General features: G+C 42.0%; 1 protein-coding gene across 1 annotated transcript in view; it reads left to right on the forward strand.

Moving 5' to 3' along the window:
* SYNE2 (spectrin repeat containing nuclear envelope protein 2) overlaps positions 1-27,176 on the forward strand; it is a 193,548-nt gene that overhangs the window by 113,403 nt on the left and 52,969 nt on the right. The window contains 20 exon segments of the mRNA XM_082058908.1: positions 1,798-2,022; positions 3,883-4,050; positions 5,082-5,207; positions 6,158-6,270; positions 6,894-7,035; positions 7,885-8,016; positions 8,591-8,743; positions 9,001-9,210; positions 10,337-10,438; positions 11,271-11,390; positions 11,558-11,758; positions 13,520-13,693; positions 14,263-14,394; positions 16,423-16,619; positions 17,230-17,362; positions 18,224-18,406; positions 18,857-19,003; positions 21,609-21,785; positions 23,536-23,691; positions 25,262-25,411. Coding sequence (XP_081915034.1) covers positions 1,798-2,022; positions 3,883-4,050; positions 5,082-5,207; positions 6,158-6,270; positions 6,894-7,035; positions 7,885-8,016; positions 8,591-8,743; positions 9,001-9,210; positions 10,337-10,438; positions 11,271-11,390; positions 11,558-11,758; positions 13,520-13,693; positions 14,263-14,394; positions 16,423-16,619; positions 17,230-17,362; positions 18,224-18,406; positions 18,857-19,003; positions 21,609-21,785; positions 23,536-23,691; positions 25,262-25,411 — 3,141 coding nt within the window.

Consider the following 27,176-nt stretch of genomic DNA (forward strand, 5'->3'; position numbering starts at 1 on the left):
TCCAGCTCTGGGGTCCTCAACACAGCAAAGACATGGACCTCTTGGAGAGGGGTCAGAGGAGCCACAAAAATGATCAGAGGGATGAAGCACCTCTCCAGTGAGAACAGGCTGAGACAATTAGGGTTGTTCAGCCTGGAGAAGAGAAGGTTCTGGGAAGACCTTATTGTGGCCTTTCCATACTTAAAAAAGGCCTATAAGAAAAGTGGGGAGAGACATTTTAGCAGGGCTTGTTGTGACAGGACAAGGGGTAATAGTTTTAAGCTAAAAGAGGGTAAATTTAGCTGAGATATAAGGAAGAGGTTTTTCACTATGAGAGTGGTGAAACACTAGCCCAGGTTGCCCAGAGAGGTGGTAGATGTCCTGTTCCTGGAGACATTCAAGGCCAGGCTGGATGGGGCTCTGAGCAACCTGATCTGGGTGAAGATGTCCGTGCTCATGGCAGGGATTGGACTGGGTGAGCTTAGAAGATCTTTCCCAACCCAAACCATTCTATGATTCTTCTGTGATTCCACTGTCTGACAATTGAGCCATGGTAACTGTTCATTCCATGGCATCGCTCTTGGCACACAAATGCATGATGGACACATGAATACCTGTGCAGACAACACAGGTTTGTTTTATTCCACTGATTTGGCTACATATCAGAGTTTCTATTTCTGTAGAGGAAGGGGATAAAGTTTACTGCAGTAACAATGTCTAACTGGGGAGGGGCAGAGCATGCCATAAGTGTAATCTGAATGCTTGTGTACACATACGTGTGTGACGAAAGGGAGTCATACGTAGTATTATTCATGTGTAATGTTTTATTATTTAAATGAATGAACTAAAACAGGCTTAGAACTAGAGCGGGAAATTTCAGGTGAAGTAACCTTGTATTTTTTTGTTTCTTCAGTCACATATACCTCAACAGACATATTTAGACTGTTCTGGAATCTATACTCAAGATGTACTTTCTCTGTTTAATGGCACTGTCCCATACTATCTCAGAGGCAAACAAGATCAGTAATGATTAATGAAAGACATTGATAGCTGAAATAATGCTTTTTTGCTCTCTGATTTTCTTCCGAATCTCATTTTAACTTGGTGCTTGCACACTGCCACTGACCATCTTGAATACCTGAATATATGCTCTAGAGCCGTGGGAATCTACAGGTAGTTTTGTTCTTATGGTGTTTTGCTTGATGTACTTTCTAAGTACCAGTATTTGCATGTGTGGAGGTATATATATACCTGTACAGCCTTCCAAACAAGTGCTGATATTTCCAAGTACTTTAGACTTCTTATTACGGAAGCGTGTGATATTGCTTCTTAAAGCAGGATAAACAAGACATACACTGTTTTTTTTTTTTTTCTGTGTGACCTACAGCCTGAATAAAGCATATTTGACTGTTGGAAGTAAACATGCAAGTAGTTTATAAGCGTTGCCCAACAGCCTGCTTTGCAGCTTTAAACTACGTGGCTTTTACATCTAAGTCGCACAGGAAAACATCTCTCCTCAGGGGAGCACTGGTTACCCGTGAGTCATCCCGCTTCCTGTGCGCTCAGGTAAACCTGTGCAAGGGCAGATCCCATCCCTGCCTGGAAACCTGTTACACCAGATCCCGGATCTCCTGCCTGCCGACTTTCCCTTTCTTTTTCGCTTTTCCTTTTTTTTTTTTTTAATTTTCAATCTGGGAACACGGTGGCCGAGTGGTGTGAGTGTGCAAGTTAAACATTTCCTACTGGAAAGGGGAGGGAAAAGAAAGAAAGAAGAAAACCAGATAGATAACCATGTTTCTTTCATGTGCTTTGCTTCAGAGCGACACGCCGCCTCCTGTCCCAAACGCCACCTGGGGCTCTCGAGGGAAAGCAGAGGACACGGTGGATGGCGGTAGGCCTGAGCCAGAAACGATCCTCCAGGTGTGCCAGGCCCAAGTTGCCGAGCTGGAACAATGGCTAGACAAAACTAAAGTGTCCCTAGGGTCAGACCACCGGACCCCCAAAATGCAGCAGATGGTGGAACTACAGCTTGCTGATTACCAGGTAAGATGGAGCGGTCAGTTTGCTGCTGCCATCCAAACAAATTGCCCTTCCCTGGGGTGTGTGTCTGCAGAAAAGCTGTGCTTACTGCTTCTTGGCTTAACTGACTTCATTACACTGTGCAGAAAACAGGTAACCACTTGGCCTCAGTTTCAGGTGCAGCTTCCCAAGGGTTTAGTTAAAATACCTGGTTTTAGAGTTGAGAACTTTATGCATCTGGGGGATTTAGGTGGAACTCTTGAGTATTTTTAAAGCTTTGTTTTTCTCTGGATTATTTTGAGAAACATGGCTCAGTATAGTTTGAATCCTCTATTAAAAGACAATTTTTCATTGGTCTCGATTATGATAGATCAGCTAGAAAAAAAAGGGGTTTTGAGGTTGGTTGGTTTGTTTGTTTTTGTCTTTAGCCATTTTCACTTCCTATTTTTGTCAGAGTCATTTAAAAGACTGGTGTAAGATAGCTTCCAAGCTGGTAAATTCTTGCAATAAGCTGACAGTATAGGTAGAAAGATGGGGGCTTTCCCCCTTCCCTCTGTGAGCAGTGACGATATTTGGACCTCCTGTCATATTTCTGGGGCAGCCTCTTGCCCTGGATGGCAGTGGAAGGAAACGAGTGGGTGGTACCTGTTGGTGAAAATGGGTGGAGGAAAACAGGGCTGGCATGAGAAGCTGGGGTGGGAGGGAGTCCTGGCACGCAGCTTTTTTCTGTGGTATGCAGATTAAAAGAAAACCTGCAGGCGTGATGCTTTGAAGCTCCCCGCAGTGTCAGTCTGGTGGACCAGTTTCCTTCAAGCACTGAGTCTACCTAAAGCAACGAACTTCACTCATCGTAAAGGAGCCAATACCAAAATGTCCCCATTTTTAAATAAATACTAGGAGACATTTCCAGCTGTTTTGTTGTTGGGTGGGTTTTTTTAATAGGAACTGAGTGCGTGCCAAGAAGTGCCTCTGGGTTTAGGCTGTGATTCTGCTGAGGGCTCGGGCGCTGAACTCTGTGGTAATTAGGAACCTGATTGCACCCAAGTAGCTGGCTGTGTCTGGATCCCATTCGGGGTTTGTGTCAGTGTAGGCTTTGACAGAGCAGTTCCGAGCAGTAAAAACAAGCAGCCTTCAGGCAGCTGTAAGTGCTGCTGAATTCCTGTCGGCTTTTAGCAGTTTGGTTCCATGTTTAGAAGTGAACGTGGTGGCAAGGAAGGCTTTTCTAACCTAGTGAAGATCTACACAGAAAAATACACGAAGTGTGAAGCAGAAGCAGTCTCTGGAGATGGATGTATGATGTAAAGCAGTTAATTTATTGTAGTTAATTACTTCGCAGCTGTGCCATGGTACCTGTCTCCACACTCACCTTAAAAACATGAGTTTAAAGTAATGCAAAGATGCACTTTGATTCACAGCAGTTTGAATCAAAAACCAGATGCCAACAGTTTACAATGGCCTGGCTGACAGATGGTAATGTTACTATGTTTTGGTAATTCAGCATCATTTCTCCCAAAGGGTGATGTGGTTAATCTGTGCACTGCCTCCTCCTCATTGCAATGTGTTGTCGTCTTGGTTGCATCTAAATGGAGTCTTATCATTTCTGCTCTCCTCTTTTATTACTCCATATCTGAGTTAATAAAACTTCTTGCAGAGGCTGTTATTTGAAACAGTTTTAAGGCTAAGTTTGTATAAAATTTATTTAATCGTTCAGAATAAAAAGCAGCTATATTGGAGAAAATCTAGGGAGTTTGCAGCTGTTTCTCTTTTTGCTTGTATGTTTCTGTTCTTTTCAGACCGGGAAAGTGTGAGCCTTGGCTTCAAAATGTTATCAGGAAAGGAGAGTTGTGCTTCTAAGAATGAATAATTGACTGCTGTTCCTTCTAGGTGATGTTGTCAGAGATCGAACACAAGGTCCTTTCTTTACTGGAAGATTGTGGACATAGTGCAGACTACCAACAACAGACAGAGGCTCTTTCCTTGAAGTTGAATGAAGTGAAGTGCAATTTGGAAAAAGTTCAGACAATGCTCCAAGACACATACAATGAAGAGCAGGTAAAGTATATGGATGCTGTGCAGACCAATAGTGAGGGAGTCATGGTGCTTTAATGTGCTGTAGCTGCAGACGAACAGTTACAGCTCACCATGTGAAGCAAGGAAGGGAGAAAAGTCAATCAGAAATGTCAGTCTTCCTATTATTCTACTTTATAGTGCTGTATAGTTATTCATAGTTTGTGTCAAGTAGTGGATTTTTAATGAGTCTCCGAACAACATCTTTTCTGCTTTAAGTGCTCAGTGACAGAGGTCAAGATTTTGCAAGGAGTACAGGAAAAGGATAAAAAGTTTTGTTTTGTTTTAAATACCTTTAAAGTTCCATGACATTTCTCTGTGACAGTATCACAGCAGAGAGACCTTTAAGCAGTAAATTTCTCTTTGAAGAATACATAAATGGCAAGGGCAGTGACTGCCAGTTCTTCTGCACCGCAGCTGCACACTCTTTGCTGAGTTTCCCAATGGCTGAGGCAGTAACTCCCAGCTTCAAAGCTAATTCCCACTCTGCTGTACAAGGGACCAGAGAAGCGCACCTGATGTGTTTGTGTAAAAGCAGCCACAGTCTCTCCAGTTCTGTAAAAGCACAGTGTAAAAGGGAGCTTGCATGGCCCAGGAGAGAATTAGCGCTGGTAAAGGCTACTGTTGAAATATCTCTATGAGCACAGGCAGATAGAAAATCCAGCTGCATGACCAGATTTATTAGCATAAATTTCACATCCCTATAATTTGGTCAAACAATAAGAATGGAGGGTTAGCATCAATTAATCTGCTAACAGGAAAAGCAAAGCAAGCCTTGTCCCTGTCAGGGAGAGAAATGTGAGGACTTCAGCAGTAGGTTAGAACGCATCAGACTTTCAGGAAATTGTACTGGACAGAAACCTTTGCAAGAGTAGCAACTGTGTTTCCTGCACTGCTGATTGTATGTATGGTAAGTCTGAGAGAGCTCCACTTTTGCCATTTCCCCAAACTGTGCCTGCGGGTTCTGCCCTCTTGTCTCGTCTGGAAGCCTTCCCACAATGGGTCTCCCTTTACAGATTCACAACAGGGAGAGGATCGACCCAGAGCCCTTTGACATCCTACACTCAGACGGCTCCAGCACATCCCAGGCTGCTCTTGCTGAACAGCCGCACGTGTGGCACAACGGTTTCCAGCACCCACAGGTAATTCTCCTACTGCCCAGGAGCCCGGCTGCTCCGCATCCCCCGTGGCTGTGGGGGACAGCTGCATTTATCACCCGCTGCGGTTTTTGCTGTGGGATCAATTCTGTCAAGTGTAGGTTTCAGACACCCTTCTCCTGCAGGAGTTTGTCAGGATGGAAAAAGATCTCACCCCTAAAATTCCAGGTCCAAACGATCTAGTAATTCTACAAAGCTGGATGGTACCCTCCACTTGCCTTGTATCATAATGATTCAGATGGCATCACCCATCCCTCCAATCTCCTGTCTTTGTAGCACTGATGTATTATGAAATCTGAATCCATATATTGACATTCCTTTTGAAGATGAATTTGAAGCTAAAGCTTTGTGAATGTTTTCCCATGGGCTAATTCACAATGACTTTAAGGTTGTCGTTAACACAATTAAAAAAAAATCCTATGACGTTCTGTGCTCTGTAAACTACTTTTGTTTTGCTAATTGAAAATTAGCTTTTGCCCTTTTCATGCTGTTAGAAAAGAGTTGAAGAAAATGATCCAGCCTGAGCCACTAAAATTACTCACTTTTCACTTGCAACTCACTCTCTTTTTAACTAAAGGAACTCAACCTCATATTTGAGCAAGTCCTGATTTTCCCTTGCCTTTTTCTCTGTATAAGGATGGCAGTTGATGGCCTTTGGATTTCCATATGTGCATAATTTGTTTCTGACTGATGGCTTTGCTTTTAAAACTTTAGCTCAGGAAAAAATCTGTCCCATAAAAACATACATTTTCACAAATGCTTTGTTTGGTAAACTCATGGTTACATATAAACTGCATTTTATTCTGATAGATGTGTTCTTAATTTCTTTGCTAAATGAATTAACGTAAAATGTGATTGCAAAAGCACAATCATCATTTCAGATTAATACAGTGCACACAACTAATTTTACTGTTCACACTATTCTCTGTACACAGGATATGAAAGCAAAATCAGCTGAGCAGAAAAGCCTCATTGACTTCATTGAGTCGTGCGTGGAAAAAATGCAGCCACAGTTTGAGGACAGCATGACTCAGAAATTGGAATCAAGGTACAAAATACATCACCGAATCTGGTAACTGATTTTTGTAAAACTGCCTAAATCTACTGAACTTTTGCAGTGGCAGCATTGGTTCTGTGCAGGGGTGTGTGCCTTTAGAAGAAAAATGATAGAAGCTGGGAGATTTCTTAAACAGTCCAGAGAAATGGAGTTTCATTTATGTGACGACCTCTTTGATATTGGGCTGAGTCCAGTGTTTAGAGTCAGTCTTGATATCAGGCAGGACTGACACCTGCCACAAACTAAAGCAGACTCATCCAGAGGCAAGTTTGGTATCTCTGTTCACAGCCTTTGCTGTGCAAATGCGCAGAGATACCCAGCCAGGTTTAAAGGCTTTGAAGAGGGGTCATTTGGAACCAAGACATGCTCCAGGACTGTGCTCCCCATATTGTCATTTCAGAGACAGATGCTGCCAGCAGGCCCCTAGGGAGTTTCATGGGAAAAGAAAAGCCCAAAGAAATGTATCAAGCTTGGATTAAAGATATTGCACTTGGTTTCACTCTGGTTTGGGAGCAGGAGCAATAGAAACTAATCTTATAAAAGAAGTCTTGCAAATGTAGTTATTCATATTCTGCTTCAGTATTTTCCATTCTAACAATATTTTCTCAATACAGCGATGGAGAATCTGATCCAAAGAGTGAACAGGCTAATCCCACTTTAGCTCCAAAGGACCGAACGGGTAATAAATGGCAATTTTTACAACAAGAGCTGTCATCAAAGATGAAGTCTCCTCTCTGCCAGCTTGTGGAACCTCAGGTCTGTTTAAGTTCAGTGAAACACTTTCTGCAGGCAGTTGTTTGTGGTAAAGATCGCAATTGATGTATCTTCCTGCATCATGTCTTTTCATCAGATAACTGAAATCTGTGCAAGCATCTCCAAGGAAATAGTTACTGCATGCTGTTTTCATGATTGTCTTTTAATTTTATTTTGAGGTAAATAAACTATCTGAAGTGGTGACTACTAAGCAGAGTGCAGGAGCAAAAAGATGAATACTTGTAGTTCGCATTCTTTCATACACAGTTAGCCAGCAAGCTCCCAGCTGAATTTCATGGTCAACCCAAATTTCTGGCTAAAATTTTGTTCTGCCATTTACCGTTGTGTTCTCTCACATTGAATGCAGAGTTTGGACTGCAACAAGAGAACACTATGTATTTATTCTGAACAGAGTGTGGAATTTTGCGGCTTGAATAGCACATACTTTCTGTTATTACCAGGTCTGTTCACATTCAGTTAGAATGACTAGATTCCCTGTTCTCTGAAATTACTGCATTACATGGAATAATAACAGTTGTGTAAAAAATGAATGTCAGCTGTTTTTCAGGCAAGACTTACACTGCAGTGAGCAGCAGGACTGCCTTAACACAAACCACAACTTGTAGCCCTTAAACCTGGCAATGAGATGCTCCTTTTTCAGTCAATCTCCCATCAGGGCATAGCCTACCCAACTAATTTTTGCCAATAAAAATGAAACCTTGGTATCCAGGCGCTTTGTATTAATTCATTGAAACTTTAATGCTTTTTGAGAGGACTGTTATGTAGTTGCCCGTAGCCCTGTCTTCATTTGAGCTGTTCAACTAATTGCAATGTTCTTTTTCCAAATGTTAGATTACAACAAAGATGAACATGCTGCCCCGAAGCACATTCGCTAGTGCAGGAACCCCAACTGTGGAAGAACTGAAAACTTACACTGTCCAGCTGGGAGATCTAAGCCAAGAAGCAAACGTGGTGCATGCACAGGTAAAAATGTCATGTCTTAGCATTGAAAAAAATACCAGGGATTCTAGACACAAGGCACTGTTTGTGCACTAGGAGGTATAGCCCATAATCATATTATTGCAGATGGTGTTCACTGTAGTGTTGCTTTTGCGTCAGGTATGGACAATAATGTAGAAATCAGCTTAGGATTTCGAGAGGAAACATTTCAAGTTTCAGTTACATTATTACTGCTACCTGAATCCAAAGATTTGCTAGTGTGGGTAAAACTCCTCGAGCTGTATAAAGTGAGGAGCCTGTGAATTGTTTCAGTGAAACTGCAGTATTGGAGCTGACAAGACAAATTGTGTTGGGCCCATTCCATAGATCAGGGAACTGTAAGACCACAACCACTCCCAATATGTCAAGGGTCGTTGTCTCAGCTTTGGCAGCTCCGAATATTGCATGCATATACCTGTCTTGTCCAAGTCTGTCCCTCAGTATTTCCTTAATTCCATTTTATTATTAGCTGACTGAACATCTAACCTTATATGAATGAATAAATCTTAACCGTGCCTTGCGTGAAAATACTGAAAACTTCTGATTTGCTTTTACCCAGGATAATGTGGCAGAGGAAGTCTCTTCCAATTTGGACAGAAAATTGTTTGAGCTGCTTCTGGCAATCAGCAGATGTTTGAATAACATGGAGGAGATGTTAAACACCTCAGTCCTCTCCACCGAAGAGGCAGCTGTGCAGCAGGCTCTCTATGAGGTAACTGTCCTAGAACATCCAGGAAAGGAGAAACCCCAGTGGATTTCTGTTATAACAGAATATATATGGCCTGGTATTTCCTCTCTGGTTTGCTGGTATTATTCAGGAATAGCACCACCAAACTATTTGGTGTTGCACAGATTTGGGCCTATGGCTTTTAAGAGCAATTATCAACTTGAGTCCTACAGCCTTCTACAGGCAAGAGTCTTTGGACAGAGACCATTTTCACTCATGTTTTGTTTCTTTCAACCCTTTAGACTCTTTCTGTTGAGCTGCAAAAACTTCACGCTTATCTGAGTGATAAAAAGGATGATCTTCTAAAGTCTATTAGCTGTGCTGGTGGGAGCACGGATGTGTTCTGTGAGTGCTTTAACAACTTGCAGGCGCGACTGGAACAAACTCAAGCTGCCACCGCTTCAAGGAGCAGCTCAATGAAAGCTGGGCTGGATCATAATAGCAATTACCAGGTACTCCACTGCCAAATGCACATCTTGTTTCACAGCATCTGTTAGACTTGTCAGTGTTAATGCATTTGGGTTACAGATGAGCCATCTGTAATGGGCTTCCTTTTTTTTTGGAGTACTAAACAAACTTGTCTTGGCCTCTCAAGAGGCAAATTAATTTTGCTGTTTGCAGTGCTGACTACCTTAGAGGCCTTGGTCACGGTAGAAAATTTGCATGCAGAAAGGGTGGAAGTAACCTGGGATCCTGTGCACACTGAGCTACAGGCTAAAGCAAGTTTCTGTGTGTACAGATTAAGTCAAGGAGGGTTTTGTATATTCCGTATTCTGTATATTCTGTGGCTATGTGGACTCAGGAGGGGCAGGCTTCTTCCCTTTTGGTGCCATGTCTGGCACTGAGCTACTTTTAGCTATGTATTGAAGGTTGATTTGACCCTTTGTATTTACTGTTCCTTTAGATTTTTTGCCACAGTATCAGAAGCCATAGTTTTGTAAATCTGCTTTTTCATTTGTTTCTTCTTGAAAAGCAGATAATAAGAAACTTTCCTCTAGATTCTCTTGACGGTCTAAATCTACTCACTATTGCTGGAAAATATTCAGATCAGGTATTTAGGCTGAAGAAAGAAAAGTAAAGCTTAGTCTTTGAAATACAGTTTCCAATGTCCAGCAAAACTCCAGTGTGCTTATCATCTGCAAGTTGGCCTAACTCTTCATTGCTGAATAATAAGAGAGTTCCTTTGAAGAACATTGGGATGTTGTCTCCAAACAGTAGCAGGACTAGTCTTGCAACGTTTACTTACACAGAATCCATGGAGCTCCATCAGTCACCAGTTATGGGCTCATTTTCTCATTTTAAGAGAAGAGAAGAATCTGTCTCTCTATAAGTTTTGCATATTTTTGCAGCCACAAAGGATAATTGTGACAGGATAACCTGCTTTCTTACACTACACAGACTACAGAATTTCTCTCTCTAAATTACTAGTTCTAAGGCACATGCTCTTATTTTGTTTTTTTTTAAATAGGTAAAAAGTTCTGCTGTAAGAGAGAACCATTTTGTTTGCTTTGTAATTTTGTCTGGTCATTACTATATTCCTGATATGTGATATACTTCTGATGTTTGTGTCTTTTGCAGAATGAAACCAGGCTGCTCTATGATCAGTTAACTGAGAAAAAAGCTGCTCTGCAACAGTACTTGAATGCAATACGTGGACATAATGTTTCTGAACAGCTTCAGGTAATTTCATTTGAAGGAAAGGAGAGTAAAAGCTCTCATCATTAGCTATTATTTCCAGTTTTCTGCTATCTATTAAGTTTCATATTTTCTAAAGTTTGAGTCTCACTTAAGTTTTAAGAACAGGGGAAGGACAGAGTTCAGTATTTGCTACCTTTTTTTTTTGACTACACCTTAATCCATAGTCAGACCTAATTCCAGTCCTTTTAGTAGCTGGAGTGGAGGAACCAGTCTCTCCACAACCTCTCAGAGCAAATACAGCCTACGCAACAGCAGGGAAGAAAAAGAGCACTTCACACGTTATGTCTTTTTATATGCAAATCTAGCCTTTCTTTGTGGGAATAGGACTCCAGTATTTATGTCAGTTCATTCAGCATGTATGGGTACTTTATCATATGACATTTGATCAGTTAAGCTATTTTTTTCAACCTTCATAGGGATTAGCATAGAACTAAAAATTAATATACTTCATATCCTCCCCAGGGTGGTCATCGGCATCTATATGATTGTTGGTGAAGCAAAAAGGGTGTCTCAAAACTTTTTTGCTACAGGCTCATAACAACCTTGTTTACAGACATAACTTTCTGCCAGGCTGAAAGCTACATTCAGAACTGCAGGGTCTGCTGTCTTAGATATATTCTCTCAAGTAACCGTTCTCGAAAAAGGAACATCAGAAATACATAACTTGCCTTCCTTCAGAGAGAACCTGTCTCAATCCAGCCCTGACTGTGTCTTTCTAATTCATAAGAAAATATGGTATTTTCTGAGCCTAGTTTAATGTTAAAGTTTAATGGAACAGAACTCTTCCTAATAGCTTCTTTTGTCCTTAACTTAGAAAACTGATGCCTGCGCTTTGGAGTTGCAAAACTTTGAAAACCAAGTAGCAAAACTGAGAGGCCATGGAGAAAGATTGCAGTTACCTATCACCTTAATCCAGGAAGCCTATAAATTAGAGGTAAGAGCACAGTACAGCTTCCACTTACTCAGCAGGGTTTGGTTTTTCTAAGCAAGATATTTTTAGCATCGAAAGGCTGATGGGTGTTTTGCATTCTAGGGATGTGCGTGCGGGTTTGTAGGATTAATTTCTGTCCTTCATGAATAACTAAACTGCTTACATTGTAGGATGTTTTGGATGACATGTGGGGGATTCTGAAAGCAAAGTACATGGAGCTGAACTCTCCTTCCATCAGTGAAAGCCAGTATGAGGACTTACTTCATGGATTTGCAGAGCTGGTAGCTATTGGGCGAGAGAAGATTGCACAAGATCCAAAGCAGCTAACAAAAAGCAGAGCAGCTCTACAGTCTCACCTGGAAAATCACAAGGTATAAGATGCTCATCACAGCACTGCTCAGATCAGCATAGCAGGAGTGCTGTTTTCTGTGACTGGTTTCTCTCCAGTGTTTTGGAGAAGAATAACTACCTCATAGCATAGGGGAGGGGCTGGAGTCAGTGCAGAAAACCAAGGAAAGTTTTTCAGTAGACCAAAGTAGGACCCACTAAAAAATACAGAAGAGAGATTTTTATTTCAACTACAGTTTTGGTGATAAATTAAGATCAGGATTTCAGTTTTATCAGTCCAACACTATTTTGGCTTACCTCAGAGCATTGATATGTGAGAAAAACACATCCTTCTGATTACTGGTAATAAGTCCGTAGTGAAGTTCCTGAAATTGCTGTCTAGGACCTGGGAGTTGAGCCTTTGCTTTCAGCATTCTGTGCTATCATGATCTGGTGGAGGAAACTTGCCTATAACAGCTCCTTTTCTGAAAACAGGATAGTTTAGATCGCCTCCTTGGTAGCTGAGTGTCCCCTGTACCCAGCTGCTACGTGCTTGATGGGAGATGGCTGAGAATGTACCTGCAAGAAGCCCTGGCCAATGCTAGTGACTTGAAGATGTCTCTGTCATGTCAACACCTTGGTTTAACTGCTCCATGTAGATCAAACTCCCTTAAGAATTGCTTCAGGATGCCAAGCACCGCAAACCACTACTCCAGAGTCATAGGAATAATGTCTGTCACTCGCAAATTGGTCTTAGCAAAGCAAAATGTTAGGGATTTATTTCCAAAGGAAAACATGTAATGTATCTCCAATGCAAATATTGATTTACAAAAGCAAAAGAAAACTGCAAAAGCCATTTTCTCTACGCTGGTTATCAAGAATTATCAGGATGCTCACACAACCTGTGGCTGGGGTCCGGTCCTTAAGTGAAATTCTTGCACTAGATGTTAGTTCGTAGTGAAGAACATCTTGATTGGAGAGTGTGATCTTAAACCCTCAAAGCTTTTTTGTAGGGGAAAGTGTTCCGTTGAGATTCAGATGTTTCACAAGAGGTCAGCTGAGCCATAACTAAATCAAACTGTTACCGTATAGTTATGCCAAAGGATAATTGTGCTCTGCCTACTACTTAGGCCTTAGAACTGCCAATACCCTTGGTGCTTGTGGTCACCTGTCATCCATGTGAAACAAGCTAGATAATGGCTGTCTGATGGTAACTACCTCATGCTAAAATATGAATTTATGTACAGTTTAGCTCTTCCTTGCATAATCTTCCTACCATATCTTTGTATTTCATATGAACTCAAAGTATAAATGCAGATCTTTTTGTTTAGAAACGTAAAAATGAAAATAGTGTATGCAACTCATTTATACCAGGGGTGGTTTAGACTGGTCATTAGGAAGCATTTCTTTACTGGGAGGGTGATCAGACGCTGGAACAGGCTTCCTAGAGAGGTGGTCGATGCCCCAAGCCTGTCAGTATTTGAGGTATTTGGACAATGCCCTTAACAAGATACTTGAACTTTTGGTTAGCCCTAATGTGGTCAGGCAGTTGGACTAGATGATCATTGTAGGTCCCTTCCAACTGAAAATATCCTATTGTATCCCTGATTCTTGACTGTAAGATGATCAGTAACTGCCCATCTTTTGTTGATGCAGAATTTGGGTAGAAGTCTCCTGGCTCCAGCTATGAGAGACCCTGAAACTGGCTGCTGTTCTCAGTGGTCTTCTCTCTTCTCCATACTCCTGCTGTGGGTGTGTGATCTCTCTAAAAGAGCAAGCATTAACTTGTTTGGGGTTTTTTTCAGGACTTTTTCCACAACCTCATGACCCACATGGCTTTCATGCAAACATTTTCCAAGAAAGTGGCTCCCTCCGTCTTTCAAAGGAAAGAGGAGTTCTGGAGAGAGCTGGTGGATGAAGTTAAGTCACTGGAGGAGAAGGCCTGCCAGTATGGTATACACCTCGAGACCCTGTTAAAGGTAACGAGTCAAAAGAAGCCCGGAGTAAAAGCTGGAGGGAAAAAAGAGAAGAATTGCCTCTAGGGGAACCCCGTCCTCACGAGAGATTCTTTGGCTAGTAGTTGTCCTTTCCTATCTCCATTGGATGGCAACAGTCTCTTACTTGTTTTGTGTGTCAGTTAGCTGGCTTTTTGCTTAAAAACCTCTGAAAATGGACAGCGCAACCCATTACTCTGACATGGGTGGGATTTATGACTTCTTGCGGTAATTTCTGAGTGCCTGGACTGAAAGAAGAACCCTTAAAGGCTCAAAAATACCAGCATCACTTTAAAATAAAACCGAAACTTTGATTTTTAAACACCCCTAGAGAATAAAAAAAAAATGAAGTATACCATTTTAAAATAAGAAGTCTTGAAGATATTAAAGAATGAATGAGTTAATTCATCTCTGGTGAAATCATGTCTCATTTTAATATTTCCATATTATTCACCTATTTTCATACTCTGTTTCAATAAGCAAAAGCTCAGTCTGGAATAGTAAAATTGCAGAGATAGATGTGTGCTATATTAATGATGCAATATATCTTTTAGGAATGGGTGGAATTTGATGATGAATGCCTAGCTTTCAATAAGGAGTTAGAGACCCTTACGTCTATGTTGCCTTCTGTGAATTTGGTTGAAGAAACAGAAGAAAGATTAATGGAGAGGATTGCACTTCTACAGGTATTTATGCCTCTGTCTCCCTTTCTTTGTGGATCTGTAGAGCCGGCAATAAGATTAGTTAGAACGAAGAAGCTAGTTTGCGGGGCACTGTTTTATTTGTGTCCTTGTCTGTGTGCAGATGTGCGCTGAAAACCTCCATGTTACATTAAACAGTAGCACAGCATCAGGCTGCTAATTTTAGCCAGGGGTTACAAGTTGATCTAAGTGGGAGTAACGACTACAGCTACTTTAGAACTTGGTCTTCAAATGCAAATACTTGGGAGACGATGGTGCACAGGCTACGTGGATCCCAAGGACAGCAGGGAGCCTTGGGGTGAATACAGAGCCACTGCTATGTAGTTCAGCAAAGATTTTCATGCCATGGTGTAAAAGTTGGGGAAGAGGAGAATCCAACCCAGTACCTTCAAATATCTGAGCCCCTGGTTGCAGCCTTCTTGCTTACCTTCTGTTGCAATGGGTAGAAGGTAAACATTCTACAGGTTTACTAGCGCCTTTTAAAATCCTGAGAATTCAGAATGAGATGGCCTAATTTCTATCTGGCCAAAGAGAATAAAATTCCTTTTGTGTCGAATGGCAAATAGGTTCCTAGTTTGTTCCCAGCTTCATCTCTGTTGGCAGAGCTACACCTTTATTTAGAACACAAAGTCCAGTTGGAAACATTTGTCTGTGTTTTGGACACATACAAATATAAGGATATAAAAGAAACCTTCGTGGTTGTTTTATAAAATTAGGAAGAAATAGTGTTCAATATACTAGTGGTGTGTCCTCAGAGAGCACTCTGCGTTCCTCACAGATTTGCCCTTTCTCAGTCTTCAGAGGATGCACTCTATTAGAAATTTTGGAATTAATAAGTCTTCAGGTCTATATTGAGCCCAGTTTGATATTTAGATTCGTAGACTATAAAGGCAAAAAGGACTACTGTGATTTAATCTAGCTAACTGCATGAAAGACATCACTGGATGTTGCCAGAAAATTCTGAGCTTTTGAGGAAAATCAAGAGCAGATATTTACAATTGCAGCAACCCGCTGCTGCTTTTGATGCCTGTTGCACTGTGACAAGAGACGTGCAATATTTGCATAGCCATGGATTGTGAAGTTGCTTGTGTTCCTTTGTTTTTTTAAGTTCTTAACTAGCTCTTTGCTCTTAAGTCTTTATTTGTCTTTAAAGACATCAGAAAGAAAATAGTAAGGCTTTAGAAGATGCTTTCCAAGTGAGTCCAAGCACTGGAGCTTCACAGGTTCAAGGACAGAGCAGAATAAAATTCTCTGGGCCTTAATTCCTGTGAGAGAAATATACCTATTAATAATAAATATTGCACAAGCTCCTCCTACCTAGAGTGAAGTGAGATACTTGCACATCACAAAACTGCCCAATTCAGCCTTCTCCTTGGGACTGATCTACTTCTTGTTTGTTTAGGGTGGGTTTTTTTGTATTTTCTCTTTTGTCATTTTGAACTTCTAGTGAAGTGTAGCAGAGGTAAAATGATGCTCTGTTTTTATTCATGTCTAAGCAAACCAGACCACTGCTGCATCTTCCACTTAATGTCTTCACTATTCTTCCTCCCTGCTACCATTATTCTGTAATTAACCAAACAGCTTCCTTTAAGATACTGGTAACATTTTTAAAATAGGACAGAGCCATAAGGCCATCTAAGGACAGGAGGGCAATAGCTTTCTGCTGGCGAAAGTCATATGTTTGGACAATGAAGCCAGATCTGATAGAGAGTGTTCATCCATAGCCTGAGGCTTATGTGTCAAAAAAAAGGCCATCAAATCATAACAGAGTCATTCTGATAATGCATGGATTTATGTTGATATCTGTCTTGATCTATCCAGAGGAAACAACAAAAATAATAATAACCTGTGTCCCTTCTGCATGTAGTAAAGTACAGGTTCCGTTTGTTTGGAAAATAAAACACATGACAGAGGAAATGTGAGGTTAAGATGTTAGAATAAATGATATATGTTTTGCTACCTGTGTTTTCAGTTTTTAAAATATTGTTTTGCAAACTTCTGATTTTCTGATAGCAAATCAAAAGCAGTGTTGACGAAAAGCATGCCAGGCTGTACCAGATGGTGAAAGAAGGGAAGAAATTGCTGACTGCTGTGAGCTGTCCAGAAATAAGAAGCCAGGTTAGGAAGATGGAAGAGCAGTGGTTGTCCTTAACCAAAAAAGTTGGCCATGAACTACACAGACTTCAAACATTACTCAAACTGTTGGTCAGGTGAGTGTAACTCTCCAAAGGGGAAGGACCCAAGCATGCTCAAGGCTTTCACGTGGCCCAAGCCAACTGTCAGTGCAGTCCTGGCAGTTCAGGTGAAGATGGTTTGGGGCTCCACAGCCCGATCCAGCAACTGATGGAGCAAACTCAGCTCTCCCTGCACCCGCTCTGTGTGCTCTGAGCTCAGGCTGGCTGGACCCAGAGCGTGGACAGAGTGTGCCAGTGTTTGTTGGTATTTACCCCTGCTGTGTATTCTGCACTTACGTCCTGCAGTGTGCACAGTCTCCTCTGGTGGTTTTACACTCCAGCAAAGCTCTTTTCCCCCATGTGAGCTTGTCTTGGCAACTGCTGGGTGAACACAGAAAGAGGATGTTTTCAGGGAGAGCAGACCAGCTGAAAGAGCTGATAGGAACAGTCTTGTATGTACCTCCAACAGAACTGTGTCACACATCAATCCATGCTGTAGCTGTGCTTCTGCAGGGTTATGTGACGGGACAGATGCCAGAATAGCACGTGCCTCCTCACAGGGAGCAGGACAGCTTGTAAGGGTGAGAAATGTATTCTAGACTCAGCTGGGAGATACATCTTTGTGTGTTTTGTTTTCTCCTTGTAGCTACAATAGAGACTCAGAGGAATTAATGAAATGGCTGGATTCCTCTCAGCAGAGAATGAATTTTTGGAAGGAGCAGTCTCTCAGTGTGTCACAAGATCTTGCCACCATCAGGGATAACATCAACAGCTTGTTTGTAAGTAATTTCTCCTGCCAGGTTTAGATAAAACATTGTGACTTCCAGTGAAAATGACCCTTTTGAATGGTTTTTGTATTTGCCATGACCCAGAAGCTGCCTACATAATATAGCACTGAATGGCTGTGTGCCCCAAAGCCACCCAGTTTTCAGGGTGAGGTGCCATGAGGATGGGAGGCCACCAAAACCGTTCCTTCAGATTGCAAGGCCAACCAGAATGCATAAATCATGATAGAATCCTCTTGTAATAAGCTCCCAACTGCAACACATCACAGCCCAGCCAAGATTTTTTATGCACCAGCAGCATAATTGCCTGTTTTCTCTCGTGCTCCTGTTGCCAAATATGAAATACATCAGTTCAGCCAAGCTGATGGGCCACTTACCATCTGCATCTGGAGTATGGGCTCAGGGAGGGAGCAGATGTGAAGACAGAGGGGCTATGAAGATGGTGAGCCAAAGTCAGGGAAGAGAAGCATGCTGAATTGCATTTCATGTCTTTGCCTGCCCACCTGGTCCTGTGCTCCCCTCTTGTGACTAGCCAGGAGGTTCAGCCCCAATGACAGAGGGAGCCTTGTGCAGTTCGAAAGCAAAGCATCATGAAGGTTGGACTGGTAGGTGTGAGCTGGCCAGAGACTCAAGGACTGAAGTGTGAAGTGGGGATATTCTCAGTCCCTGTGGAGCAAAATGGGATATTCAGCATTATATCAATCTGGGCAGAAAAAGGCCATACCTGCTGCCAGAACATGCTGAGTTTAGGTTTTCTGAACATTTTATCCTGTGACTGAAAATGCAGTTTGTCTTATTTATTTAAACAGATACATAAATATTTACCCTCTCTTAAATTTCTCCTGTGAACTTCAGGCATTCTCTAAGGAAGTTGATGACAAATCCTCCTTGAAGTCATCTGTGGTGAGCACTGCCAACCAGCTTTTTCACTTGAAGCAAGCCGATACTGCAGCGCTTCGGTCATCTCTGGCAAAGTTTGAGCAAAAATGGGGAGAACTAATTATACAGCTTCCAGCCATCCAAGAAAAACTTCACCAGGTGAGGAGAAACTCTGCTGCCATCTCTCAGTTCAAGCTAAATAATCACTTTAAAATGTTGCTGCTGGGATTCAGGCAGCTGCTGTATAAAGCCCACAAAGAACCTCTTTCCTAATTAGCTGTCTGTCTTGCTTTCAGAATATCCCCAATATTGTACTGCAGTTGAATTATTGCAGTGTTCTTCCTGGGCTGTTTTACATGTGTCTTTCATCTTTACAGTTTTATCTGAAAGTCTGTTACAATTAGAAATAATTTCATTTCAAATGTCTGAATTCTTGAAATTCTCTTAATTTAAGTCATATGGCCCCCCGGAGCACAGGGCTCACTTTCAAGTTCGTACCCTGATAATTGCAATTATAGTGCCTGAGCCTTTCTAAAAATACAGCTGTCATCTTCCTTGATATTTCTAACAAGCAGAGTGTAGAGGATTCATTATATGCTTTACCTCCAGCTTCAGATGGAAAAACTTTCATCACGGGAAGCTATTGCTGAACTAATGACCTGGCTGGACCATGTGGAACAACAGCAGGGACATGAGGAGCCAATAAATGCACAATGCAGTGCTGCCCAAGTCAGAAGCCTCCTTCAGAAATACAAGGTAAATGGGAAGCTGCAAGTCCAGGCCTTCTGCAAGGTGTCTGGCTGTAACAAGGATGAAAACAGCCTACAGGCACTGCCATATCCTTCCCCTTGCTCTCAGGAGGGTTCCTCAAACAGTCTCAAATGTGTCTTAACATCTTCCTTTATAAAAACCTTTTGCTTCTATGCCGAAAAAAATACTGCCTGCAATACAGCTACTGCCTGCTGTGCTATCATCTTTTCTTCATGCTGTCCCATCTGTCTTGCTTTTTCTCTCTCTCTTACATTTAGATTATGAAATGTGTTGAGCAGGAAAGCTTTGCTTCCTTAGGAAGAAAGACTCTGTGTTTGTGCTGTGTTTTAGTCTGCCTTTTCAACAAGGAATACCTCATAATGGAGCTCCATAAACAGCATCCATTTAACTAGAGAACAGGGCTTTTGAATATAATATTTCATCAACAGAGTTAACATGCTGGGAAAGAGGGACAAGATGAATGTCCCTGCAGAGGGAGAGGCTGCAGCAGACTCTTGTCTCTGTTCAGATGCTAAAGCACCAGTGGCAGAGGCTGATTGCCCCAGGCACAGGAAGGATTCAAGCCATGCTTTTACCTCTGTAGATGCCAGGGAGCCCAACCTCAGGGCACAAATCCCTGCAGAGCCATATTTTGCTCTGCCCTTGCAGAGCTACCAACCGGTGCCCTGGGCCCAGGCAGGACAGCAGTTCTCAGTCTGCAGCTCCAGTTCTCAGGCACTTTGGTACTGCATGTAAGGCAATGCCAATGTAAGCATTTATTTCGAAGTGCCTTAGTGTAGCAGATACATAACATTTGAGTCTTTATCAGTTGGGTTTGGAAGTTGGAACATGTAGGTGAGGTGCTCTTTTTAACTCTTTGGGTATTTAGAGGTCAGTTTGTAGGTGTGCCTTGTGTACTTGTCAGCAATTTGGGGTTGTGTATGCTGAGAAGAAAGCTGGAATGAGGGTCAGGAATTCCTTTGGGGAAGCAGCCATGGCTTTAGTACCTCTGCTGTGGTATTTCCTGGTGGCTTTTTCTGGGTGTTACCAGATACGTTGAGGAGCCCTTTCCTCTCTTATTCTCGTAAGACCTTCTGAAATAAAAAGGCATCCAGGGCTCAGTATTGGGGCTAGTTCTCTTTAAATCTTTATCAATCATCTGGACGAGGGGATTAAGTGCTCACAATAAGTTTGCAGATGACACCAAATTGGGTGGGAGTGTTGATCTGCTCAAAGGTAGGAAGGCTCTACAGAGGGATCTGGACCAGCTGGATCTTTGGGCTGAGGCCAGTTGTATGAGGTTCAACAAGGCCAAGTGCCAGGTCCTGCACTTGGGTCACAAAAACCCCAGGCAGCGCTACAGGCTCGGGGAAGAGTGGCTGGAAAGTGCCTGGCAGAGAGGGATCTGGGGTTGTTGGTTGACAGCCAGCTGAACATGAGCCAGCAGTGTGCCCAGGTGGCCAAAAAGGCCGACAGCATCCTGGTGTGCATGAACAGCAGTGTGACCAGAAGGACCAGGGAAGTGATCATCCCCTGTACTCAGTGCTGGTGAGACAACACCTTGAATCCTGTGTTCAGTTTTGGGCTCCTCACTACAGAAAAGACATTGAGGTGCTGGAGAGAGTTCAGAGGAGGTTGACAAGGCTGGTGAAGGGTATGGAGCACAAGTCTGATGAGGAGCAGTTGAAAGAACTGGGGCTGTTTAACCTGGAGAAAAGGAGGCTGAGGGGAGACCTTATCACTGTCTACAACTACCTGAAAGGAGGCTGTAGCATGGAGGGTGTTGATCTCTTCTCTCAAGTAGCAAGTGGTAGGATGAGAAGAAATGGCCTTGAGTTATGCCAGGGGAGGTTTAGATTGCATATTTGGAAAATATGCATGGAACAGGCATGGGAACAGGCTGCCCGGGGAAGTGGTGGAGTCGTCAAGCCTGAAGGGGTTTAAAAGACATATAGATGAGGCTCTTAGGGACATGGTTTAGTGGTATATTTAGGTTGTGCTTGGACCCGATGATCTCAAGGGTTTCTTCCAGCCACAATGATTCTATGATTTTATGATTCTGTGTCATTCTTACTTTGCATGTAGTTTCTCACTCATCTCTGTGGGCAAGGACAGTGGTGCTGGAGGACACTTTTTCTTCCCAGATATTCTAATATTCTATTCTGATACCAGATATTTTGGTAAAGGAGCACAAGCTCTTGTCTGCACTTTTCTGTGAGTCACAGGAGTGTGGGAAGGCCTCGGTCTCAGCCTAATCTGGGCCCATGGATGTGTGATGGTATTGTCCAATGGATAAAGTACTGGATCTGGTACCCCAGGTTATATTCCCTGCTCTGGCACTAGCCTGTCCTTACCTTTAGCTACCCACGTAATGACAGTGATTTTCTGCAAAAGCTTCAGTGAATGGAAATAGCTACACAGATATAGAATGGTAAAAATTGAGAATTATTCCTACAGCCAGGTCTCTCTCAGAAAAATGTTTTAGGCCATGTTTCAGAAAAAGCTGTGAATGTCCCATGATTCTGCCTTGAAGCATCATTGGAACTGATTGGATTAAAAGTGCCAAACTGATTTTTTTTACATTTTTCTTCTTCCTTCCCTCCCCCTCCAGGAATATATGATGGAAATGAACTTTAAACAGTCGACGGTAGATTTTGTTAACCAGTCACTCTTGCAGATGAGCACTTGTGATGTGAAAAGCAAGCGGTATGAAAGGACAGAATTTGCAGAGTGTCTTGGAGAAATGAACCTGCGGTGGCACAGGCTGCAGGCGTCTCTGAACAGAAAGGTTTGATTGAGTTCTCTTTGCTTTCTCATTGGCTATGCTAGTGCTTTGTACTTTGCAAGCAGCCCCTCTCCCTGAGACTGCAAACACTGTTGAACGCAGTGGGATTCCCCGAGCTCTGCTCTCTGTCCATCATGCTCTTCTCATGGGCAGCCTATGGAGTGGTCTTGCAGCATATCAGCCATCAGTTGGTGGGCAGGCATCCATGCTTCAGCAAGGTCTGGGAGGTTAAATTCTCCTGTAAGCTGCAGGGAGGGAAAATAGACAAAACCTGCTCTTCGTTGACAGCCTGGGATTTACCCTAGTTGACTGTATCAGAAGGAAAATAATAAGATTCCTCATATGAAGAAAATACAGTTAGTGACATGGCAACAAAGATGACCTGTATTGACAAAACTATGAAAAAGGATGAATTCAGGCTAGTGTCTGCAGGGAAACCTGTTAGTGAAATCTGTTGAAGCTTTGCATGCCATGAAAGTTAAGGCATTTAAAACGTAATGGAGAAAATGCTGGATGGTTTGTGGGAAAGAGGAGGTGCTACACTGCTTGGTACAAATAGCCAGGCCCTGCTCAGCAAACACAGCACCAAAAAGTAACCCCTCCACATGCCATATGATGGGAATGAGGAATAGGGATATATTAAGCTACCACCCATTTTCCTGTTGTAGCAGTTGGATTTGCCAAAAAAGTAATTATTAAGTAAGTAGTGTTGACAGCCGTATTCAGATGGGGACATATGACCCTGCTGGAAAAGGCACAGCAGGGATTGGTTCCCAGCCCTGCTCCAGCCCTCCTGGGTCAGTGGAAATGAGTTTCTCTGTGTCCGTGTCCTCCTTCTGCAGTAATTAAATATGCTTTCCCAACGGAGTGCTTTGAAGATCAGCAGCTAACAGGCAAATTCTACATGTAGACTAACTATACCAGCACATCTTCTGTGTTTCTCTGTAGAAAATCTGTTTCAGACAGTGCCTCAAAATTACTTTATTCTAGTGATACTGGAAATAATCCATGCATCCAGAATTAGTTGTCACTCCTCTGTGCCCCAGTGCCCAGAAAAGCTGGTGTGATTCATATGATATGGAAAAGACCAGGGGAAGGTTCAGATACCAAAATGCAAACATGAGGCCACTGGAACAAATCCCTCTACCAGCACATTATTCTTTTTTCTCTATTTCTCTCCCGAACTTATAGGGCTTTGGGATAAGCTGCGCTCCCTGAATCCAGATACAGAGACTGATGATCAAACAGAAAATTCCCCAAGTTTTCTGACTTTAAAGTCTTCCAGAAACATTTTCAAGTGGAAAATTCAGTTAATGCGCAACTGAAAATTTCCATTATGAAATTTCAGTTTCTTTAACCATTTTCAAGAGACAGCATTCTAGGATTTAACAGATCCTCATGGCCAAGAATGAAGATAGGAGACTTGAGGTCCTTATTAGTAACTTTGTTGGTGGGTTTTATGGAGAATGAGGTTTTCAGACTCTGTATGAATGTGTCCACGTAGCCCAGGGTCCCCCAACTTGCCAGGTCGGCAGGCTGCCAGCTCCAGAACCTACCCTGCCTTGTTTCCTTCCCAGGGAAAAGAGCAAATCCTAAAGAACCAGTAAAACTTCTTAGCTTTTCCTTTAAAAATATTTTCTCTAACTAGTATTTTCAATGTGAATATTGTAATCTCAAATTTTTACATGGAGGGGTGCCCTGCTTCTGCCCACCTCTAGGTTTAAGTAAGCTAAACTAGTTCTGTAACTTTCAGATACAAGACCTGGAAAACGTTTTGGAGGATATTACTGAAAATGAGAACAAAGCACAGACTCTACGCAACTGGCTGGAAGCTCAGAGTGATCGACTGAGATCTTTACAAACCCCGGCAAGTCTGATCTCTGCACAGAACACGTTAGACGATTGCAAGGTAAAGCATTATATGTGCGATATTATTGTAAAAAACATTTAGCAATTTGCTGAATTCAGCCTAAACAGCTGCATAGATTTTAATAGGAAAATAATGTAAAGAAAATTGCCATTTCCTAGAAGAATACTATAATGAAATTTTAATTAAATCATGTTATATTCAGGTGATAAAGAGCCACTTTTACTAGTGGGTTACTATATTATGTTTTTCTTTTCTCCTACTGAAGAAGCATCTGCTGTTGTTCTGTGGTATTTGGAGTGTTGTGCAACAATACTGTGAATCTTATTCTGAGATGCCTACAAAAGAAGTAGTTCTCAGTTCAGCACAGCCATGGCAAGAGCTACCAATTCCATTAGTTTGAAGAGATCTGTGGAAACTGCACAGTCCCATTTGGAAAAATAGCAACTCTCTCTGCTCCTGCCGTAGAATGTAATCTCTCTAGACCAGCCTCAGTAATCTGGGTGTCCTTTGGTTTTCTGGTGTATTTCTAGGCAGCAGCTCCCTCAAAATTAGTACAGGTGCAGCCAGCTAATAATTGGCTCCTATTCCTCTGACAGTCTGCTGTTTTCATTCAGTACAGTGTTCTCTCTCTATTTTTTAATGTGGAATATTTGTTCTTTCATTGCCATGGTTACGTGTCTCCTGTAGTAGGCTGCTTTTATTGCCTAGAGTGCTCTGTTACACACTGAGTTGCTTGGCTCTCTGAAATGTGTTGTGAGGCCAGAATGGAAGAAAGACACAGGGTATCTTTGACTAAAACATTAACCTGCTCACAGCAAGGTACAGTGCTAGGATGCAGGTGGATAAAATGTTTCCTTAGAATTAATTTGTTCAATAAAAACAAGGTCCAAATTTGCAAATGTTTTAGGGACAGTAAGTGGGGGGGAAAAAAGGTCATGACTTTTAAGTGTAGCGTTATAGGAAAATGTTACAGCCCATTGGGTATACGGACATTTACTCATGTTGTAAAGAAATTATTGCTGAGCTTTCCCCAGCATGTCAAGACTAGTTTATAATCTTGCTGATTGTGTTAGGTGGGAAGTTATTCTCCCAGGCATCTCATTGATTTCAGTGGGGTTTCTCCCATGGGAGAAAGCCTCTGACTAAGAGGACAAGCAGAAAATAACTTTAGAGAAGTTGTTAGGATGTCAGGGACTCTCATATTACAAAACCAGTTCCTATCTTACCTTTGTCTGCTGGAGCAGAGGAGGACCCAAATGCTAACCTGCCCAGGAAGTTCAGCTGCATTAATAGAAACGCTTTTGCATCTGGTACCAAAAGACCTGCATGGTGGCTGAGGAATTAGCTCCTGATGATTTCCTTCCCAAGCATGATGGCCGGTGCTCATGCTGCCACTGAATGGGTTGATTTTAGTTTTACCTGCAGGAGACAACCTAACGCAGCCACTGTCATTCTGAATTCCTGTAAAGCAGTGGTGGTGGTATTTCATGGCTTACACAGAATTGGTTTTAAAGAAGGAAGGTTTGTCTAAGCTTCTCACACAGAAGGTTTTTTCTATGTTCTCATTAAAAGATCATATTTATCCTCCTTTTTTCTTTTTTTCATTTAGGAGCTAGAAAATCAGCTCACAACTAAATCCAAAACTCTTGATGAGCTCAAAGAGAGTTTGGCTTTGAATAGTGGTCTGGAACAAACCCCAGAAGCCCTGTCTGTCAGGGTAGCTGAGCTCTGTGAAATGATGGACAGCATTGCAAGCCAGGTAAAAGCTCTCTTTGTGTTCAGATTGCCTTCACTACATATTCTTAACCACTGGTGTTATTAATCTTCTTAATGGGATGGCAAAGTATTCCTAACTCTTAATCACAACCTTCCTAAGGGCTTCCTTTTAAGTCTTTAATGTAAATTAATGTATTTCCAAGGTTGAGAGAGAAAAAATAAGTCTGATCTTGAAGCAGTTTGAATACAGGGGAGGAGGGACAGCCCCCCATCTGCAGCTTAAGAAAATAAAGAAATAGCACTGCTATTTTTCTGTCAAGTTGAAAATGAAAACCTTAAGCTCTCTTTCTTGATCTGCTTCTCATCCAATAGTCATTCTTCCCTGTAGGACACTGGTGGAAGCTGCCTGGTCCTGCCCTGTTCTCACTGCACCTTTTCCATCTCCCAGTTGCTCTTTCATCCCCACACCTGGATGACTTTTGCAGTCTTCACATCCCATGTAGGTTCCAGTAGCTTCAGGAAGAGTCTGGCAGAATGGTTTCCCATGCACATTGACTCCCAGAAGTTTGCATTTATAATTATGTTATCTTTATGCTTGGAACTGATCTTTTTTATGTAGATGTAATTGTTAGGCACAGAAAATATGAGTACGTTAATGGATTTAAATTTGTGATAATAAATAACCATATACTGAAGAGGATTATATGTGATGCAGTGATTGTGTTTACAGTAAAGATTCCCTTACACTGTTTGTTATAAATGCCTTGCTTTTGTTCCTTAAAACCTTATGAAACCTGAACCCTTTTGCTTGAACTCTTCCACGTGAGGTGTCAGTCCAGGGTGGGTCTGCTGCTTCTTGGTTTAAGTTTCAACAGAAATGATATGGCTGTTTCTTAGCCAGAAAGCAGAGAAATTTTTGTGTGTGTACATGATGAAAGTTTTTCCTTCCACTGTGGAGCTGGGGATATAAATCTGTAGGATTGACAGCCTCATGTTTTTTCCTTCTTACAGTCACCATGGCTCATATTAATTTTAGTATTTTCATGACCTCTAAGCATCAAACTTACAAACTGCAGAATGTTCTTATAGCTTCATCATCTGCATGTGCAATGAAACACCAAGTACAGCTTTCTTCCTACGAGTGACCGCTCTCAGCAGAGCCAGGCTGGGATTTCAAATATAAGTCTGAGGAGCTGTGACACAGTGATCGTGTTGTCCGTAGGTTGATCTCAAGACTGTGAGTCTGTGGCCCAGAGACATTTCATGAGCACGAAGTCTTTCCATCTTCCTTGTGTGGGCAGTAATTAGCTACAGGCTACAAAAAGCAATTAGAGATTCCTCCCACCTATACCATGATTCAAATGAGAACAGGGATGATTAATCCATCAGCTCCTGTGCGCCTGGAACTAGGATACAATGATCTATGCAGTCTGTTTAGGGTGAACTATGGTGCACAAAAGTTTTCATCTTCCATTTTGTGGATGCGTAGTCAGAAATGGAATCTGGCATCTGGTTTTGCCAGGTCCCATGGAGAGATGCTTATTTCTTTGCCTAGTTTTCATGCTTTTCTCAAAGCATCAGGGACTGGCGTGACTGAAAATAGATATTGAATTACATGAATGTTTTTTCTAACCCAGGATATGCCTTATGTACTTAACTGATGCACAAGGATAAAAATGACAAATCACACTGAAGGAGGACTGTGGGGTTTTGTTTGCAATGTCTAGGAGTATGTGGCAAACGGAAACCACGCTGGCCCCCATATAGGTTAAATGCCTGTAATAACAAAAAAGATACAGAAAACAAAA

This window comes from Streptopelia decaocto (genome assembly GCF_964273445.1).
Source record: "Streptopelia decaocto genome assembly, chromosome: 7".
Classification (NCBI taxonomy): Eukaryota; Metazoa; Chordata; class Aves; order Columbiformes; family Columbidae; genus Streptopelia; species Streptopelia decaocto.